Source organism: Rhinopithecus roxellana, chromosome 17, assembly GCF_007565055.1.
Source record: "Rhinopithecus roxellana isolate Shanxi Qingling chromosome 17, ASM756505v1, whole genome shotgun sequence".
Taxonomy (NCBI): domain Eukaryota; kingdom Metazoa; phylum Chordata; class Mammalia; order Primates; family Cercopithecidae; genus Rhinopithecus; species Rhinopithecus roxellana.
In genome coordinates, this window is record NC_044565.1 from 75,407,509 (window position 1) to 75,429,548 (window position 22,040).

The window sequence follows — 22,040 nt, forward strand, 5'->3', positions numbered from 1 at the left end:
TTTATGGAAAACAGTATGGAGATTCTCAAAGAACTAAAAATAGAACTACCTGGCAATCCCACTAACTAGGCACCTACCCAAAAGGAAATGTCTTTATCCATTCCTCCATCGAAGGACACTTAGGTTGATTCTATCTCTTTGCTGTTGTGAGTAGTGCTGCCATGAACACACAAATTCAGGTATCTTTTTGATATAATGATTTCATTGCCTTTGGGTAGGTACCCATAAACAATGCTGCAGTGAACCTCCATGTATGTACCTGCAGGAATGGCTCAGTAAGAAAATTTCAACAAATGAAAATACCAGGCTAAGTGTGTACATTTTAAATTTATGATATTATCCTGGCTGGCACCATGGCTTATGCCTGAAGTCCCAGCATGTTGGGAGGTCGAGGTGGTGGATTGCCTGAGGTCAGGAGTTTGAGACCAGCCTGGGCAACACAGTGAAACCCATCTCTACAAAACATACAAAAATTAGCCAAGTGTGGTGGTACACACCTCTAGTCCTAGCTACTTGCGAGGCTGAGGTGGAAGGATGGCTTCAGCCCAGGAGGCAGAGGTTGCAGTGGGCCAAGATCGTACCACTGCACTCCATCCTGGGCAGCAGAGCCAGACCCTGTCTCAAATAGATAAATAAAATTATTCCCCCAAAACACTGTAAAAATTTACACTCTATTTAATTGACTAGGTTTAAAAACGTTCCAGTATTTTGTTATGAGAAATGAATATTTGAATAATGTAGCAATATTCTAAATATTAAATCTATTCTGAAAATATGGATTTCAGAATATTGCATAAATAGTTTTCAACTAAAGTTTTCAAAAACATTTTAAAAAGTGGATTAGAACAAATACATATGAAGAAGTATATATTATATAATATTTTTGGAAGAATACAGAGTATCGGGGAAAAAAGATACCACATGCCAAAGTGAAAAAAAAAAAAAGATTAGCTTCATTGCTATACAATTTCTAGTTTGTATATCCACAGTTATTATGATGAAATGTCCAAAAAGAATCTCTAGTGTACATGGTCAGCCAAACCAAAATCAGTGCTTTCCAATCTGTTACTTTTTAAAACAATGGTAGTTTGTTTGTTAACTGTATTATAATTTTAACCTCCAGCATACAAATTCATTGACATTAAAATGCTGGGTGGGCTGGTTGGCGAGAACAACTACTTAGGCTCTGGAGGCACCTGTGAAGGACCCCAGGGTTCTAGGAAATGCATGTTGAAAACTGCTTTCGAAATGTATCTGTTGAAGTGTAGGAATTAGGGAGGCAGCCCCGAAGGAACTTCTTTTTTTTTTTGGACAGAGTCTCGTTCTGTCACCCAGGCTGAAGTGCAGTGATGCGATCTCAGCTCAGTGCTACCTCCGCCTCCCAGGTTCAAGCGATTCTCCTGCCTCAGCCTCCCAAGTAGCTGGGATTACAGGCATGCACCACCACTCCCAGCTAATTTTTTGTATTTGGTAGACACAGGGGAACTTTTCTTTTATACTACCAAAATTATAGACCTAGAACTAGGCTTATGGATCATCTATTCTGAATCCAGAGAGAAGTACACAGTGAAATTAAACTTTTCCACAGGTCCTGTGATTAGTTGGCATTCCCTTAGTTGGCACCTGATCGTGTAGTCACATTTACACAAAACCATCTCTTGTTGCAAAGCACATGTTTGCTGGAGTGGAGTGAACTAAGAGGAGCCTCAGGGCATCAGGGTTAGCCCATGTGCTCTAGAACCAGGTTGCCTGGCTTTGCATCCTGGTTTGGCAACTTCTTATCCCCATGACCTTGTTAATTTTCTGTCTCTGTACTTCAGTTTCTCATGTGAAAATAATATCTGCCTTTCAGGGTGGGTTGTAAGAATTAAATAATACATGAACACTTCAAATAGTGTTTGACACATGGTACATTTTCAGAAGATACTAACAACTATGGCTGCTACTACTAGGTATCTCAGATCAAATGCATTTTCAAATGTAATGAAAATCCAAAGGATCTTATAAAATGCATAGTTACCTAAATAGCATGTGAACACAAATTAAGCGTAGACAAATGCAGAAATAATTGTTCTTAATGTAAGACTTTCTGTTCTAGACCACTGCTTTGTAAACATTAATGGGCATGTCAGTTACCTGGGAGAGCTTATCAAAAAACATGCTGGTTTCTCACTTGCAAAAGATGGGGTGGGGTGGGAGGCACAGGATTCTGCATTTCTGATAAGTCCCAAGCTGCTGCTGCTGCTGCTGCTGCTTCCTCTGAGCAGGAAGCAAAGCTCTAGAGACATCTAATAGCATCTAACTTTATTTTGTTAAAACCTACGTTAATGCTGGTAGTCATTTATCATAAAGGAAGCAAAGAATATGTGAATTTTAAAACTAGTTAGTTCATAGTTTCTGCCATTGAACCTTTTAAATATACTGTTCCCGGATATCTTGATCGTTGAGAAGGACCACATTATCTATCTCTTCATCTGAGCACAGGACTAATCCCAGCCTGTCAGACATCAAGCATCCCATTTGCCTTAGGAGTGCAGTACTCCTAAGGCTTTGGGGAACAATTCGTTACTGATGGAATCAGTGCTGGAGGAATTTAAGGAATAAATCGCACCACTTGTCATCAGCTTTAAGCATTAAAGTGCAGTGTAAAGTAAAGCTTTGGCTCCAGAACGAGCTTTCACACTTCTGGTCCAGTAGGTCATGGGCACTAATTCTTGCTAAAGCAGCAACTACATCTGAGAATACTGGTAGGTGGAGGAGGTAGGAGTGGCTGCTTAAATAGTGTTCTCTGAAGTTACATGGCATCTTGCATATTGGTACCACATGCAGGGGAAATGAGGGTGATGGATTGTGTCGGGAGAACTTTACATAAGGAGAATTGCTTAATTGTAGAATTCATACATTGCTGGGGCTGCTTAGGATCCCATTTCAATGCTCCACTGAAGTCTTAGAGGCCAGACCGCAGACTGCACTAGGAGGAAGTTCCTGATTTCTCCTCCACCATGGATGTATCATGGACTGACCGTCTCCCCATTCAGACTGCTGGAGGCCTTCCTTGCCCCATTCCAGCCCCTGACTTCTCTTCTCCTTCCCCTTTCACAATACCCGCTGATCCTGCCTCTCTTAAAATGACTTTGGTGGCTAAACTGTTTTGGGAGGATCCTCAAATTTGTGATCTTTATTGTGATGTCATGTCAGCCCCTGAGAGACAAAGCTGTTTGGGAAACCAAGTCAGGAAAAACGAGCCACTGTATCCATTTCATAAATGAAGACAGGGTGGTCATTGTTTGATCTTGCTGAGAATTTCTAGCGCTATGCGAGAAGAAAGTCGTAGAGTTATCACAACTTTGAGGCCTTTGGTTGGATATGGAGTTTATTGGAATATGGATTTTCTGTTGCTTGGTTTTTCTGAATCTAAGTGATAATAAAAATGATAACTAATATATACATAGCACAGTGCCAGGCACTGTCAACACGTTTTCCATCTATTGAGAGATTTAACTTGCCAAGCCATCTTAGGTATACAGTTACAGTAGTCCTCCGCCTTATCTGGTTTCAGTGACCCACAGTCAACCACGGTCCAAAATATTAAGGGGAAAATTCCAAAAATAAACAACTCGTAAGTTTTCAATTGCATGCAATTCTGAGTACTGTGGTGTCCCGCCCAGCACGCGGACCATCCCTTTGTCCATGGTGTCCATACTGTGTATGCTACTTGCCCGTTAGTCCGTTAGTAGCAGCTCCATTATCTGATAGAAATCAATCATATATATAAGGTTGAGTACTGCCTGCAGTTTAAGGCATCCACTGGGGGTCTTGGAACATATCCCCAGTGGATAAGGGAGAATACTATCCCTCCTTTTTCTGGCAGAGGATCTGAGGCACAGCAAGGTTAAGCTACCTGTTAGTGGTCATATACCAGTAAGTGGAAGATTCAAATCCAGGCACCCTGCCTCCAGAATCTGCGTTCTAACCTCTTCAGTGTTATTCGAGTATTTTTCTCTCCATGATCTCAAAGCACATCTTAAATAGTCTCCCTTAGAATAGAAGAGTAACAAAGTGAAGAATTAAAGCTAAGATTTAAAAATTGTCTCACACGTTGTGTGCTAAAAGAAAAACTGATTTTAGAGCTAACAATGAGCATAATAAATTAGAGGCAATGTGTCATCAAATCTGTAGCCCCAGACACATTGGCAGGAATAACAAAAAAACTATATATTCAATGGACTAATGAACTAAAGCAAGTCAATAATTCTCAGTAAATAAAACTTTTAGTGATGCCTATCACTTAATCTAAAATGATTTTTTAATGTTTTTATTTTTTGCTACTTTTTTTTTTTGAGACGGAGTCTCACTCTGTCGCCCAGGCTGGAGTGCAGTCCCCGGATCTCAGCTCACTGCAAGCTCCTCCTCCCAGGTTTAAGCCATTCTCCTGCCTCAGCCTCCCGAGTAGCTGGGACTACAGGTGCCCGCCACCTCGCCCGACTAGTTTTTTTTTTTTTTTTTTGTATTTTTTAGTAGAGACGGGGTTTCACCATATTAGCCAGGATGGTCTCGATCTCCTGACCTCGTGATCCGCCCGTCTCGGCCTCCCAAAGTGCTGGGATTACAGGCTTGAGCCACCGCGCCCCGCCTATTCTTTTGCTACTCTTAAAAGTATAAGCTTAATGGCTGGGTGTGGTGGCTCACACCTGTAATCCCAGCACTTTGGGAGGCAGAAGTGGGCAGATCACTTAAGGTCAGGAGTTTGAGACCAGCCTGGCCAACATGGTGAAACCCCCTCTCTACTAAATTAGCCGGGCATGGTGGTGCATGCCTGCAATCCCAGCTGCTCTGGAGACTGGAGGCACAAGAATTGCTTGAACCCGGGAGGTGGAGGTGGCAGTAAGCAAAGATCGTGCCACTGCACTCCAGTTTGGACAACACAGCGAGACTTCATCTGAAAAAAAATAACATAAGCTTAAATGTTCTGGAAAATGTACATAAGAATCACAAGATAGAGGGTACCATTATCTCATGGAAATCAAAATCTGTTGATCTGCAAATGAAAGAAAATTATACATATTTGAATATTTGAATCTGAAGTACCCAGGGATCCCAGTGTCTTTTTATATTGTTAAAATAATTAGATTTCTGATAAGTAAATTGTTAAAGTAATTAGACATTGTAAGTAAACTGAACAAAGACTTGATAAATGGGACAACTAGTGTGTTGGGAGAGTGCCATCTATTGGCGATGTAATGTACTACAGCACAGGTAATCTTACGTACTCAGGTGTAGAAAGATGAGAGTGGTTTTAAAAAATCAGGTCCCAAAGGAAACAGAAGGTGCCATAAAAGAAATCGAAAAATGTTAACAAAGTTTAATAAAACATGAATATTGTTCAACATACGGAGGCATGGTCCTCTCAGTGTTGCTGAGAGCAGTTTGAAGAGACAGATTTATACATCTGAATCAAAAATTCTAGTTCTGGGACTGATAAAAGAACAAATGGATTTTGTTTAATGCCTGTTGAATAAAAGAATAAAGCACAAAGGCATGATGTGAATAGGCACTTAGTGAGGATCTGTTGAGTCAAAGCAATGTCAGTATTTATCCAACTTCCTTTGAGAAATGTAGACTGCTATGAGAGAATAGAAGATATTTGTCAGAGTTATTCATACTCCTTTAAATAATGCTAGGAAGAATGATTATTACTATATATAAATTAGATACAGCTTGTAGTTTATACGAAGAGATAAGTAAATGACCTAAAATGAACTCTAAATTATTTGTAATTTACCTGTTTTCAGTTTTAGTTAAATTACTTACATGTTCTTTATTATTTATTGAATGCCTACTATGTACTAGGCAAACAACTCTGGAACAGGTGTAAAGTTGTATTTAATGAAATGCGTAAGTAGTATAATTTATTCCTAAATATTATGTCTTTTAAATCTGCAAATGATACTTTATGTAATAAATTCACCATTTGCTGTGACAGAAAATTTGTCAGTCCTTCCTAATATCTAACCTACCCAATTATTCATATCATTTTGCAAAAGTAAATAATTTGGAATGTCTTCAAACAATTCTGCTAGTGATTTCTTCCATATCCGTGCATGGCTCTTACATGTTCCCAAAGATCTCAGGGCGAGAAGTTTCATAATGCCCTTGGAGGTGTGAAGGAAGACAGGGATTTGACTCATGGACTAAACTTGAAAAAATGTTGTAACTGGGCCATAGTTGCAAAAGGCTTGTCAGCAGTCACGGTGTAAAGGCTTTTCCAAGAAATATGTTTCCAAAGAATGTTAATAATCACTTTGGAACACGCTGCTTGTGAAATAGTGAGTGGTCACTGCCTTTGGTTTAGGCAATCCAGGGATCTCTTTCTGCTTTTGGTCCTGGCTCTGTGACATTGCACTGGACACATTACTTCAACCTCCTTTATCCAAAGTTGAGACCTCTTTGTGAGGTTATGATAATTAATACAATGAGTATGAAAGCGTTTATCCTTTCAGTCATAGATCCTGAGCATTATAATTAAAGAAACAGTAACCGTTAGTCACTTACAATGGAAAATTAAAATCAAACTACAAAGATATGAAAGTCCTACAAAATCGAGTGGCTGTCATGTGTGCACAGAGAATATCTTTCTAAAAGGCAAGTATTCCAGTTCTGTGGGACTGAACTCTTGGTATCCATGGAACTAGATTGAATGGATGTTATATGAAATGGCCAGTAAGCCAGTTACATTGTTCCTCATTGAAAGGACTCTTGGCCAGGCACAGTGGCTCACACCTGTAACCTCAGCACTTTGGGAGGCCGAGGCGGGAGGATCATGAGGTCAGGAGTTCGAGACCAGCCTGACCAATATGGCCAAACCCTGTCTCTACTAAAAATACAGAAATTACCTGGGCATGGTGGCACGTGCCTGTAGTCCCAGCTACTCTGGAGGCTGAGGCAGAAGAATCACTTGAACCTGGGAGGCGGCGGTTGCAGTGAGCTGAGATTGTGCCACTGCACTCCAGCCTGGGCAACAGAGCCAGACTCTGTCCCAAAAAAAGAAGAAAGAAAGGACTCTTTTATTTATTTAGAAAGCTTTCTCTCACCCCTCCCGAAGAAAGGTTGAAAATACTTCTACTACTATCAAAAGATCATTGCAAAATAAAATTCATTATTGAATTCAAATTCGAAGTAGCTCTTTGATGTAATGTGTTCCTTATGTTAATTTCCTCAGTTGAAATCCTAGTGATTTCTTCGACATCCATGCATGGCTCTGACATGCTCATGAGGGTTAAATGTGATCATGCATGGGAGAGGATTGGCCTACAGTAAATGTGCCATAGCCAAAGGCGTTAGCAATTATTACGAATCAAATCCAGTTCTAGGAAATGAGTCAACATTTATCATGCACCGCTCCCTGGTTATCCAGTGCTAGAAATCTCTTTGAAAGGGGCCAAGAATCAAAGACAATGAGGGATAGGAGGGTGATCAGGGAATTGCACAAACCTGAATACCCCTGTGTACTTGCAGAGAAGCTCCACCTGTGCCCAGCCAGGCTCCTACAGTGTAAGTTAGGAAGTCAAAGAGAGGCTTTATGCACAGAAAGGACCATTTATGTTGGGTTTTAATGAACATTCAGTGTACTCAATTTTTAAATGTTAAAACCTAGATATTCCTAAGAATTTGATTTCATCTTTCACATTTTATCATCCTATTTGTAAGTCCAATAACCTTCTATAAAATACGATCAATTTTATTTGTTGACTGTTTATATGTCTCAAAGAACGGATTAAACTTAAAAGTTATTTCTACATATAAATTCTATTAACTAAAATTTTGAACACTTCGGTCTCCATCTCACAATCCTAATAAGCATTTTCCTCATAAATAATTAATTAGCTCTTATAAATCTTGTAAACCAAACTTGAAACACAGCAAATTAAATTCCCTAATAAATTTAAATAATGTTTACCAACCTAATAAGATTCTCCTCATCCTCATTTAACTTAAAATCCAAAGTCTAAATTCAGTTTTGAGTTGAAATTGCAAGGCCTATCAGGTTCTCTGATTATGTGATTCTCTTAGGCACTAACACATATACAATAACAAGAAAAAAAAAAGCCCTTACCCTAAGACATGTCACAGAAAGTGTTAACGTTCTGAGCTTAATGAACTTCATTATTTCTGTAGCAGAATTACTGTGTTAGGCCAGCTGAGGTTAGTGGGTGAAGAAATTCAGGACCCTGATTGCCAGTTGGCAATGAGAGAATGAAAATCAGGATGTGGTACCTGCATCCTCGCAGTAATGAGTCTGCCCTGCCCACGATAGGATGCCGAGCACCTTCTTCTTGCTTCTGTGCTAACAGGGGACCCCAAGTTTTCTCATGTGTACTGTTTTTATAATCAGTATCTTACATTGCAGTGATTTTCATTAAGATAGAAAAAACAAATAGAACCTTTTATCCAACTATACATGCCCTCCCGTAGGAATCAGATACATTCTCCTAAAGGGATATGCTCACCCCACTGAGATTCCCTACCAGATCAATGGCTGCCAGCAGGACAGGGCTTTTATGGATGGTCAGGGCCTCTTTTACTAAACTGGGGAAAAGATACTGGATTTGTGAAAGAGGCTAAATAAGCAGGAATGAATGGCAGAGAAGCCAGGTACAAAAAGCATGGACAGTACATAAGAGGAAAAATACTAGACGCTAACATGTGGGTTTTTTTTTTCAAATAACCATGTTTGGGCAGGTGCACTGGAAGGAAAGAAAGCAATGGGCAAGGAAGCCACATTCCGGTTATGATCCTATTGTAGTCATTGAAAGCAGAAGAAAAGTAAACATGGTTTGCCTCAAAGTGAGAATAGTTAAAATAAAATTTAAAAATACCCTGATAGAGGGGAAAGCTTACTCCTTCATTTCTTGCTAAACTGCTGAAGACAGAACTCTGGAGGAGTGTCCTGGAACAAGCTGCCATTCCCAAACCCCAATTCCCTGGATTACGGGTGAGTGAGCAAGCATTTGGAATGCCGGCCAGGGAGGACCAGTGGACCTTGCTAGACTGCATTGTAGCATGAACTCTCTGTTTTGAAAACTGATTGAAGCTATTGCCTCAGTGTCCTCACCAGCCATTAGAGAACAGCTCAAGGCGAGAGAAGTTTGATTAATGGGTTACTCGTTGGTGACATGAGCACTTCTGAAATTTTACTTCTTATACAGCTTTGAGCCTTGGAGTCTCAGTTGTATTCATGGTACTTTTCCTAAGAGTCATACTGCATGGAAGTGCTAGGAAAGTATTTGGCCACTCTCTGTTATAAAAAATACTCTGAATAGAAAATAAATTTCATTATGATAATAATCTTACTGGTGTCCTATTAAAATCTTTCTAGTGTGAGCGAAAGGAGAGAAATTCAGGTATGCATGTAAACAATCTGATCCTAAAAAGCAACACTTATTGTTAGTTAACAAGTGTATCTGTCTGTTTTTACACTGCTATAAAGATACTACCTGAGACTGGATAATTTATAAAGAACAGTTCTTCATGGCTGGGGAGGCCTCAGGAGACTTATAATCATGGCAGAAGGTGAAGCCAGACACTTCTTACCTGGCGACAGGACAGAAAGAGAGAAAGAGCGAGGAAGTGCCACACTTGAAACCATCAGCTCTCCTGAGAACTCCCTCACTATGGTGAGAACAGCATGGGGGAAAATGCCCTGTGATCCAATCACCTCCCACCAGATCGGGATTACAATTCAAGATGAGATTTCGGTGGGGACCCAAAGTCAAACTATATCAACAAGCAATCACATTTATCTCAAAGTAAAAGTCTTAGCAAGTTAAACTTTCTCCTTTGAAATCAGAGATGATGAATAGGCATTCAGTTTTCTAGAATTGCCCGTTCAGTATGATACTACTTGATTTGTTCTAGTGAACATTTTAGTTTCATATATCTAGATATAAATATAGATAGATAGATAGTTTTTTTTTTTTTTTTTTTTTTTTTTTGGAAACAGAGTCTCGCTCTGTCCCATAGGCTGAAGTGTAGTGGCGCAATCTTGGCTCACTGAAACTTCCACCTCCCGGGTTCAAGCGATTCTCCTGCCACAGCCTCCCGCATAGCTGGGACTATAGGCGCATGCCGCCAGAGCCACACCTGGCTATTTTTATTATTATTATTATTATTATTTTAGTACAGATGGGGTTTCACCGTGTTGCCCAGGCTGGTCTCAAACTCCTGAGCTCAGGCAGTCCACCCACCTTGGCCTCCCAAAGTGCTAGGATTACAGGTGTGAGCCACCGCACCCAGCCTACTTTCACATATTTTAAATAAAATTTGCTCTTTTTTTCTCTTTGAAAATAGTGCTAGTTGAAGTATACTCTAAGAAGACTGAACTGTGATGAGTCTGACTTTGAGAAAATCACTGTGCATAATTGCTTAAGCACTGTTCTAAGTTTGAGGTTTTGAATTCAACTTAACATTTGAATTTCTTTTGACGTCTTCTTTATGAACCTAATAATATAACTATGGCTAGAACAAAGCTGCTGGCTACCCATATCTGTTAAACAGTGACCTCATGGCCAGGGCAGGCAAGCCGGGCAGAGGAGGGATGAAGGAAATTTTATTCTCCTTTTATGCCACAGATAGATTATGCCCCTTATGATTGGGAGAAAAACATCAAGAAAGTTCTTAGAATGACCAGGTTCTTGTATTTACAAATCTGCAGGGAGCAGAAGCTAGGAAGTAATTGTTTTGCTCAGCATCAGTAGCCACTACCTTAAGAAAGAAGCACATTACAAATCATTAGCTCATTGGGAGGGCTTCTGATACAAAAAGCCTTCCTTATGCTTCCTTCTGGGCTTTAAGTCTCAGTGGCAGGCTGAGCTGTTGTGAACAGTTGTGCTGGTTGTGCACTGCTCAATTCTAGAAAATACTAGGTTGGTGCAAAAGTAATTGTGGTTTTTGCTATTGCCTTTTTCTCCCCGCCCCCTCAAGACAGAGTCTCGCTCTGTTGCCCAGGCTGGAGTGCAGTGGTGCGATCTCAGCTCACCGTAAGCTTTGCCTCCTGGGTTCAAGCGATTCTCCTGCCTCAGCCTCCCGAGGAGCTGGGACTACAGGTGCCCGCCACCATGCCCAGCTAATTTTTTGTATTTTTATTAGAGACAGAGTTTCACCTTCTTAGCCAGGATGGTCTCAATCTCCTGACCTTGTGATCTGCCCACCTCAGTCTCCCAAAGTGCTGGGATTATAGGCATGAGCCACCATGCCTGGCCCTGCCATTACTTTTAATGGCATTCATGTGGTAATCTGTGAGCCCCTTCCAAATAAATCACTGCCAGAAGCAGAAGTTACTAGGACTATATGTGATAGTGAATAGATCCAGAAGGGAAGGAAAGAGGAGAGTCATCTCAGATTGAAGTAAATGGCAGAATACAAAGAAATCATAAAACAGAATCAGGATTTCAAAATAGTCCATCTTTTACTTTGCAGTGATGTCTTACTTCCTGTTATTGAATGGAATACATTTTCATTACTAGTCATTGACTATGTTTAGTGTTATTTTCGTATTACATTAATTATCTAGAACTTGCTTTTCCAATAATGATAATGGATAGTGGTGTATTTTGTTATTCAGAACCTTGAGATCTGAACTTCTGAATATTAAGAGAGTCTTAAATATTAGAACAGCTTTCTCTGCTATGAAGCTTTAAAAAAAAAAAAAAGCAAGATGAAAATACATTAAAACAATTTTCTTTATAATTTAATAACTTATTACTTTTAGTAGAAGAAAACAAAATTTATCCTGGCTTGACCTTTGGAATATCACAAAATTTCTGTAAACTTCAGTTTCCTCAGCAAAATAATACAGGGGAAGATTAGACTGTCCACGCTTACAGTTTGTTAAATTACGTGTTTGTCATCATTCTGAAACTATCTAGATGGGCACCACCTGAAGGTAACAGCATCATCTAGTGGTGATTACCTTATGTTACAGCCATAGGTTTCAAAGACAAACTGTCTCTCCAAGAGTTTTACAGTCCATGATAAGAATGTTTTCTGCTCAGGCCAGATGTGGTGGCTCACACCTTTAATCCTAGCACTTTGGGAGGTCAAAGCGGGTGGATCACCTGAGGTCAGGAGTTTGAGACCAACCTGGCCAACATGGTGAAACCCTGTCTCTACTAAAAAAATACAAAAAAAAAAAAAATTAGCTGGGCATGGTGGCACACACCTGTAATCCCAGCTACTCAGGGGGCTGAGGTAGGAGAATCACTTGAACCCAGGAGGCAGAGGCTGCTGTGAGCTGAGATCATGCCGTTGCACTCTAGCTTGGGGCCCAAGAACGAAACTCTGTCTTTAAAAAAAAAAAAAGAATGTTTTCCGTTCAAAATCATAGAATCTGCAAGCTAGAAAGGACCTTCGAGATCATCTAGTCTTATTGCCTCATTTTGCCAGTTAAAGTTAGATGAATTCCACAGTTAACATATTAAATATTTTCCCTTCCTGTATTTTTTGTTTCTCTTGACTCTTTAAAAATTGTAGTGAACTTCACAGAACATGAAATTAAGAACTCTAAAGAGAACAATTTAGTGGCATTTACTACATTGGCGACGTAATGCAGCCTCCCGTTTATTCTTATCTTAAGCACATGCTTAGTTCCGGGTTTTTTTTGTTTTTTTTTTTTTTTTTTTATTGAGACGGAGTCTTGCTCTGTCGCCCAGGCTGGAGTGCAGTGGCGTGATCTCGGCTCACTGCAAGCTCCGCCTCCCGGGTTTACGCCATTCTCCTGCCTCAGCCTCCCAAGTAGCTGGGACTACAGACGCCTGCCACATCGCCCGGCTAATTTTTTGTATATTTAGTAGAGACGGGGTTTCACCGTGTTGGCCAGGATGGTCTCGATCTCCTGACCTCGTGATCCGCCCGTCTCGGCCTCCCAAAGTGCTGGGATTACAGGCTTGAGCCACCGTGCCCGGCCTTAGTTCCTGTTTTTAAATAATTCTTGCTTGGTTAATGAAAAAAAAAGTACTTTGTAATGTATAATTAAAAAAAAAATCAGCGTGTCAGATTGTTGCTTCAGAGTGGTATTTAAAGAGCAGGAAAGGGGAAATGAAGTGGTTTACCTGTCCTTGCAGCTGGAAAAATATGAAGTAGATCAGTTTGGAAATTTAACACGTGGAACCCTCTTTTCATTTGCCTCTTTGTTTATTGTGTTGTTCAGTCTTGTCTCTTACCAATTTTGGAAGTCTCATTCCTGATTTCCTCTGAAATTGCCTGGATATAAGACTTAATATATTTCCTATGCCCCAGATACACTGGCAATCATTATTTTAAGGTTATTGTGTGTGGCACAGTTTAATACTATTACAATAGTATAAATGTTTGAATCCAGGTTTTAAAATGCAAAGGGAACCACTGTTTTTATATTTCTATCCAACAAATCTCTTTCTTCATTTTGTCTTGCTACATAAACAGCAGTCTGTTGAGAAACTCTGGGAGTCACTAAAATGAGAAGGGTAACGTTAGGTGAAGGTTGGGAGTGGGAACGTGGTTGGTCTATGGCCCGTGAGTCTCCTTAGAGTATTAACATTTACAGGAGTCCCACAGAATATAAACCTTGCCAAGACTTTAGACTTCATTACTTCCCTGTCCTCGACAAGTACAATTTAATTGAACATTAAGCAATTTGATCTCTTTCACCTAATAAATCGAGCAAATTCAATAAACATAAATCCTGCTAATGATGGAGCTGCCCCTGGTGGAGCTGAGCTCATCAGTATTCATGGTTATTACTCTCCCTGGAATTTTAGTCACAAATGCTTATTGCTGAACTCAGTGCTTACCTGATGCTTAAGGTCTAGGGAGTGTATTTAATAATTTTTTTCCCAGGGTTTCAGAAGGGCAGCTGTGGAGTAGAAAGAACATGGTTTGGCAAATAGACCACTTTAGGTTCAAATCCCTCACCTCACCTTGGGCAAGGCAAGTTATGCTATTAAAAAGTGTAGTTTTCTTATTGGAAACAAAAGGAGCTAATTACGATTATTTCATAGAGTTCTGAGTTTTAAATGAAACAGTGTATGCAAAAGTAGTGTCTGGTACATAGGAACTTAATAGTGCATGTTAGCTAACTCTTCTGTTTTCAATTGTTCGGTAGCCTGCATCTACAGTAGTTAGCTCCCTAATGCTTTCTTTGCTTTTCTTTTCTTTCTTTTTTCTTTCTTTTTTTTTTTTTTTTTTTGAGACAGAGTCTCGCTCTGTCACCCAGGTTGGAGTGCAGTGGCGCGATCTCGGTTCGCTGCAACCTCCGCCTCCTGAGTTCAAGCATTTCCCTTTCTCAGCCTCCCAGGTAGCTGGGACTACAGACGCCTGCCACCACGCCCGGCTAATTTTTGTATTTTTAGTAGAGACGGGGTTTCACCATGTTGATCAGGTTGGTCTGGAACTCCTGACTGCAGGTGATCCACCCGCCTCGGCCTCCCAAAGTGCTGGGATTATAGGCGTGAGCCACGGTGCCCAGCCTAGCTTCCCTAATGCTTTCTTATCTATTATATATGCGTATGACTCTCTCTGAGTTACCTTCCTTCCTCTTCTACCTGGTTAACCTCCTGGCTGCAGATGCTGTTTTCAAGCTGAAGCCTTTCCCAGCTCTTCCAGGACGACTTTAGTCATTGCCTCTGTGATCCTGATAAGTTATTGCATGTGCCCTGATTAACTATTGTCACATCTTTCCGTACTCTCAAGCCCCACCCTATCTGTCATATTCTCAGCTTTTTGTTATAGGAATGCATCAGCCAGTCGGTTACCGAATGAAGCAATGAATGAATCACTTGTAATAGAGCTAAGGCAAAGAGTACCATAATTCCGTGCAATAAATGGAGAAACTAAGGCTCAAAGAAACGTGTCCAGACCAAGGAACTAGGAAGTGGAGAAACAAGGACTAGAACCCAAGTCTCTTGATTCCAAGCGTTTGCAGTGTATCCAATTCTGCGTCACGACGCCACATATTTTGGTTTCAGGGAAGGAGTGTTGCTGCCTATTCACCGGAGACTGTAAGCAGGAATGTATTCCGGGATAAAAAGCAGGACAGACACCCAGGCAGACGTCCAGTCTCACAGTGTTGTGGCAATACCAACAGAGGTCTCTCTTCCACCGTTCTTTACTGGTACAGAGTGGAATGTTCTGTAAATGGCCAACATTTTTCTAATTTCGTATCTTTTGCTAATTTCGTTTAAAGAAAAGTGCCCATTGGCTGGGTGCAGTGGCTCATGCCTGTAATCCCAGCACTTTGGGAGGCCGAGGCGGGTGGATCACGAGGTCAAGAGCTCAAGACCAACCTGGCCAACATAGTGAAACCCCATCTCTACTAAAAATACAAAAATTAGCCGGGCATGGTGGCGCACATCTGTAGTCCCAGCTACTCAGGAGGCTGAGGCAGAAGAATCACTCGAACCTGGGAGGCAGAGGTTACAGTGAGCCGAGATTGCGTCACTGCACTCCAGGCTGGGTGACAGAGCGAGACTCTGTCTTGGGGGAAAAACAGAGTAGTGCCTATTATAATGCTGGCTTCTCAGTCACTGGAGGAGACAGTCATTTCATTCTCTTTATCTCCTCCCTCTGTTTCCTAGTTGTGTGTTTTAAACACCATTGTCATTAATCCATGTTTAAACCTGTAAGAAAAATACCTAGTCTAGAAATTGTAGTAGTAGAATGTGACCCACTTTTCTGTTTCTTTCTCTCTCTCTTTTTTTTTTTAGATAGGGTCTCACTCTGCTCAGGCTGGAGTGCAGTGGCACAATCACAACTCACTGCAGCCTGGACTTAACTGGGCTCAGATGATCCTGTAGCCTCAGTGTGCCACTATGCCTGGCTAATTTGTGAATATTTTTTTGTAGAGATGGGGTTTCACCATGTTGGCCAGGCTGGTCTCAAGCTCCTGGGCTCAAGTGATCTGCCCACCTCAGCCTCCCAAAGTGCTGGGATTACAGGTGTCAGCCACTGCGCCTAGCACTGATCTGTTTTTCTTAATGCATGAGAATTGGTCCTTGTTTCTCTTATATTTGAAAATAACACAGTTCAAACTTCAGAGCATTGCATTTTTAGCCCTGATGTGTGCAAAAGGAAATTGCAACCTCTCTACCATTTCTAAAAACAGCTGAATTTAATTTGCCTCAGTCAGAATTAAAACTTTACCTCCTGGTCTCCTCACATGCTAGGGTAGCATTGTGACATGTGACTGTCCAGACTGCCCTGCACATGTGTCTGTCATCAAGAATGGAGATTTCTTATAGTAAGGATATAGTAATGTTCCTCCCATTGCTGCCAACAGCAGGGGCCCCACACCCACAGGCTCCAGGGGATCATTTGTAAACCTTTTCTTTTTTCAATTTAAGATGAAAAGCAACAGTATTTGTCATATGAATCAGCCATGCCAGGGGAATTAGTGTGATCAGTGGCCTGGATATTGTTTAGACCACTTAGCGATGGTGTCCCATAGCATCCCTTGTGTATCTTTCATAGCTTTGATCAAGAGCTAAGCATTTGCCCTTGGGGCATGGGGAATGCAGTGGATGGGGGAGGATCTTTGAGGTGTGACTGGTTCCATTTCCTGTTCTTTTCCCATTGGTATTTGGCTAGATTCCAGATGGACACATTGTATGGGGTCTCAGATGGGACTGTCTCCAAAGTGCATCTCCCAGGGCAAGCCCTGCTAAGCAAAAACTTTTCCTCTGCACCAAGCCCCAGACAAGGAGGTGACTAATTGTTCTTGATGTCCATAAGTAAAGGGTGTTTTGGAGAAAGACAAAGATTCTAAGGATAGAAAATGTGTTCATCTCCACATGTTGAGCTGGATGAAGTAGCGGCCAAGAGTTTCTTGTGGGTTTTTGTAGGAAGTTATGGAAATAATTCAGGGATCTGCTATTCTTGGGCTCTGTACTCTCAGCCAACCACAGTTCATGCAGTCCCCCAAGCTGGACTTTAGCAGTGACCTAGTCATAGAGATAACCAAGGCCAAGCCGCTACCTAGCTAGAATGGGTTCTGCTTGTGGCTTGGGGTGCTCAGAGGTCCAGCACATGCTAGAAATTTGCCTGTACCGAGATCCTAAAGAGGATGACTTGCCCAAGACATTAAAATATTTCCTGATATTCCCATTGCTTTCCTGAAAGATGGTGAAATCCACTTCTATAAACCTACTCTCTTCTATTAACATATTCTCTATGTAAGACACATCTGATTTAGGCCTGTACTAAAAATTCTTGGACATCAGTTTTTCCCCTGTACTTTTTGAGTCCTGATGATCTAATGTTAAAATGTGCTGTTGTTCATACTTTATCACTGTCCAACCAAGTAATTAAATTTAGGCAGTCAATTTAAACAAGGCAGTCAAGTTTTGTGCCTTGTTTGAGAGGAAGTCTAGGAAGACTTCTCTATTTACTGAGCTAGTTTCCCTCTACCTATTTAAAAACTCCAAATAGTCTTGAAACGAGATTTAGAAACACCTGTGGACCGTTCTTCCATTGCTCTTAATTCACTGCACAATTATTTGCCTGTTGATCACTGCTTTTATGTTTTGTTAACATTAAAATGTAAATCACTCACTCATTATAATACTGTCTTTAAAAAATTTTTTTTTCATTTATTTCCAAATGTTCACTAGGGACTTAGCGATGTCACCCACAAGAAAAAATTGGATTCTCCATTTTCTTGGTGCTTCAAATTGTAAAAATAGTTTCACAATATTACCTCATTTTTTTACATGTCAGTAACACAGATGTAGACAAACAAGAATTCTTGTTCCTGTGTTACAGATGTGGAAACTGAGGCTTGCCCAGAACTGCTAAGCTGGGGAGTAAGTGGTGCAATCAGGACTTGAGCCCCAGCTTCCACCTCCGAAGCCCGTGTTCTTCCCATTACCCCATGATCCTGGCCGAGAATCAGGGCACATGTGCACAATGGCAAGGGCAGCGTGGATGGATTAGGACAGACCTGTGCAGGCTCCCAGAAAAATAACTTAAAATATATTTCCTGGTGATGACAGGACTCTAGCACATCTTCAGATACAAAAGAGAAGACGTGGTGCAGAAAGGATGTTTTGATCACTGACCAAAACTGTCTTGGAGCTTGGAATGTGAATGTGTTAGAGAAAAGTGAAGCAGCAAAGCGCAACACGCTCTAGCATTTTAAGAGGAAAAAAATGCATGGCAGAGGAAGAAAGGAAAGGAAGGAGGATGTAGAGTATCCCAGAAATACCTCCCGCAACCAATTACCCTCCACTGCCCGCTTCCCTAGCCTTAGTCTAGTCAGAAGACTTCTTTAGGAACCATTTGGTAATTCCAAAAAACAACTTAGTTTTCTTTCTTGATGCCTTTGAGTATGTGCTTTTAAAAATTAATCCAAAATATCTTTTTCTGCAACATAATTCCTACATACCTACTTAGTTTCAGTTCAGGTCCACCTTTTGCAGGGAGCTGTTCCTAAACATTGCATAGGAACAGGAACCTGCCCTTCCTCTTCAGCATCATGTTCGGTCTTTCCCTCTGGCATTGCTGTAGAGTGACAGCTTAGAGACTCAAGCCCATCTCATTTCTTTGATGGAGGAAGCATGTCTAGGGGAGTGCACTGGATTGAAGGTGGCTGCCCTGGCCAGGCCCTGATCATGGCATTCGACATCCCTGGACCTCAAGTCTCAGCAAAGCTTCTCTGACAGCTAACAGGCATCCAGCAGGATGCTCAGCCACCTCTGGATATTGCTTTATAAAATAAGTACCTTGGCCAAGCACGGCAGCCCACACCTGTAATCCCAGCACTTAGGGATCTTCTAGGCTTGAGCCTAGAAGTTGAGACCGGCTTGGGCAACATAGCGAGACCCTGTCTCTACAAAAAATACAAAACTTAGCCAGGTTTGGTGGCTCGTGCCTATAGTTCCAGCTACTCAGGAGGCTGAGGTAAAAGGATCGCTTGAGCCCAGAAGTTTGAGGCTGCAGTGAACCACGATTCCACAATGGTGCCACCACATTCCAGCATGGGTGGCAGAGCGAGACCCTTTTGTTGTTGTTGTTGTTGTTGTTTTGTTTTGTTTTGTTTTGTTTTGTTTTTTTGAGATGGAGTCTCGCTCTGTCACCCAGGCTGGAGTGCAGTGGCGCGATCTCAGCTCACTGCAACCTCTGCCTCCTGGGTTCAAGCGATTCTCCTGCCTCGGCCTCCCGAGTAGCTGGGACTATAAGTACATGCCACCACACCCAGCTAATTTTGTGTTTTTAGTAGAGATTGGGTTTCACCATGTTGGCCAGGATGGTCTCCATCTCTTGACCTTGTGTTCCACCACCTCGGCCTGAGGTGGGAGCCACCGTGCCCAGCCGACCCTTTCTTTAAAAAATAATAAATAAAATTTTATTAAAAATAAGTACCAGGATTAATTCATTTTTAATATCTCCTCTAGATCACAACTGTGGCTTGAATATAAAATATGGAACAAGTCTCTCTTTCAGACGTACAACAAATGTATATAAAAAATCATGGGAGAAGATGACCTCAGTTCTTGAAACTTATAAACATGTCAGCAATTTTGCTCTTGCAAACAAATCCTTAATTCTGTGTTTTCAAACTTTAAGCAGAACTGACAGCCATTTGTGCTCTCTCTGTTTGAAGTAGTTCTTTTCTTTCGAGTCAAGAATCTTTTTCCAGGTTCGGCTATTTCCTTAATGAAATTAATATTTCACACAGAATGGTTTCATGCAAAAGTGCTGGGATGTCTGGAGTCTGAATGTTGTTCCTGGAATGCTTCCACATAAGGAGAATTTTAGACAGGGAAGCCAGAATCCTGCCCTATCCAGTGGTTCAAGGTCTTTTCTGGCCTTACACTTGCTTTGGGCAATCCTGAGAATGTGTGTGTGCACGTGTGCACATGCGTACACACACACCTTTCATTCTTCACCCTCCTTCCTCCAGTCATTTAAGTAGGAGCTGATAAAAGGAAGCCTTCAGGGTTCACAGTATTGCCTTTAGTGGTGTTTTTTGTTGTTGTTGTTGTTTTGTTTTGTTTTTTGAATGTTACAAGAATAAACACAATAGAGGAAAATTCCAGGCAAATGCGGCCATTGCCTTGTGTGACTGCCAGGACACTCATGTCCATCTGGTCCTGGGGCCTGTAGCCTTGCCTGCACCTCACAGTCCTAACAGAGCTGTTGACATCCGTGGAGCCCCAGAATTTCGCCAGCTGCTACATGTATCTTTGGAGAGTGTATTTTCTGGAACATACTCAGAACATGAAGTTGTCCTTTCTACAGTTTCCCTCCCTAGGCCTTCTCAGTAACTCTGTCCTTAAATGTAGGCAAGAGCCTGGGATCGTGAAAAGCATTGAAACTTCAGTAACCCCAGGACAAAATGGAGAACCAAAATCCCATGCACTGGTGGGTCCTAGGGGGAGGAGTAAAGGGGAGTCTAGGAGTCAGGGGGCCATGGGGCTGACCAGTGTGGAACAGCGATACGGCCTCACGACGTGGAAACCACAGATGAGTCTAGCTGCGGTGCAGAGATGCTAAGGACAGGAATTTCAAAGGAGCTGAGATCATTGCAGGAGAGACAAATGTGAAAACTGCACTCTGAAGCTTCATTTCTGACTTCAAACCATGTGCTGCCACACAGCAGCTGTCATGTAACCTCTCTGTGCTTTTGTTTCCTCACTGGTAAAATGGAGATGGTACAACCTCTTCATAGGGTGGTGTGAGTGTTTTAGTGCATTGGTGTATATTAAGTGCTTAGAACAATATGTAGCACACTCCCACCTCCTGCATGAAAGCTGTGCTCACTAATCCAGGAGTACACTACTGTTCTTATTATCTTTATACCACTGCTGTTCTTGTTATCGTGATTATTATGACTCTCAGCATTGCTATAATGCTATCCAGAGGGACTGTAGAGTTATAATAGTGGCTACTAAATTTAAGCAGCATCCTTGCCTGGTGCTGTATCATTTTTGGACACCAGAGATACATTTTTTCCTGTCTGTAGAGAGTGAAAAGGCACCACTCTGTCAGAATGACTACTTTCTACTTTAAAAATGTTTTTGATGATAACTCTTGATGGGTTTAGATAAAGCCATCCTTCCAAAAGGCCTGAAGCACTCTCAGATGGCTCCGTTTTTTCAGCCCTTTACTGCTCTGGGATGTGGTGTACCCACTGTTGAGCTAATATTTTTGATCTTCAATTTGGAACCTGAATTATGCTCTACAGCAGTCACTGTAGGATGTATAAAATTCCCGTCAAAAGATATTCAGACACTTTCCAGGCTCCGTGGTACGCAGGAGATAGAGGCACACGTGGAAGGGTGCGGCTGCAGATTCCCGTCGCTCTGAGCTGCGAGGGGGTGGGGCAGGTGCGAGCCAACAGTGATGGGGCCTCACGCTGCTTGTCCACTCCTTAGATGACTATGCTCAGCTGTGTAACATCCCTGTGACGGGACGCCGGCAGCCATATGGACGGGACGCCTTGGTTGACTTCAGTGAACAGTATGCTCCAGAAGCCGATCCCTACTTCATCCAAGACCGTAAGCAAAATGACCTTGTTCCTTTGATGCTAAGTTGTGGTTGAAGATTAATCAGTGGTCCTCAAAATGTAGTGACAACTTGTTAACAATGCAGCATTTCTGTTCCCACCTCAGACCCGCTGGTCAGGAAGTCTAGGGTGGGACCCAGCCATCTTTGTTTCACAAGGGTGGTCCTTCTGCACGGGTGAGTCTAAGAACCACTGCATCATTCGTGAGCTGAGATCACACCACTGCACTCCAGCCTGGGCCACAGAGCAAGACCCTATCTCAAAACAAAACAAACAAAAAGAACCATTGCATCTGATGAATAGTCTTGCTGGTGGAGGTACTGTTATATTTATTTTTCTTAAGGTTTTGAGATGGAGTCTCACTCTGTCACCCAGGCTGGAGTGCAGTGGCACGATCTCAGCTCACTGCAACCTCCACCTCCCGGGTTCAAGCAATTCTCCTGCCTCAGCCTCCCAAGTAGCTGGGATTACAGGTGTGCACCACCACGCCCAGCTCATTTTTGTA

The 22,040-nt window shown here is 41.7% G+C and overlaps 1 protein-coding gene across 11 annotated transcripts in view; it reads left to right on the forward strand.

Annotated features, from left to right (window-relative positions):
* The window catches only part of LTBP1 (latent transforming growth factor beta binding protein 1), a 444,191-nt gene that overhangs the window by 411,520 nt on the left and 10,631 nt on the right, over positions 1–22,040 (forward strand). For all 11 annotated transcript variants that reach the window (XM_030921070.1, XM_030921073.1, XM_030921071.1 and 8 more), the window contains one exon: positions 21,405–21,527. In XM_030921070.1, coding sequence (XP_030776930.1) covers positions 21,405–21,527 — 123 coding nt within the window. The remainder of the gene's footprint in view (positions 1–21,404; positions 21,528–22,040) is intronic.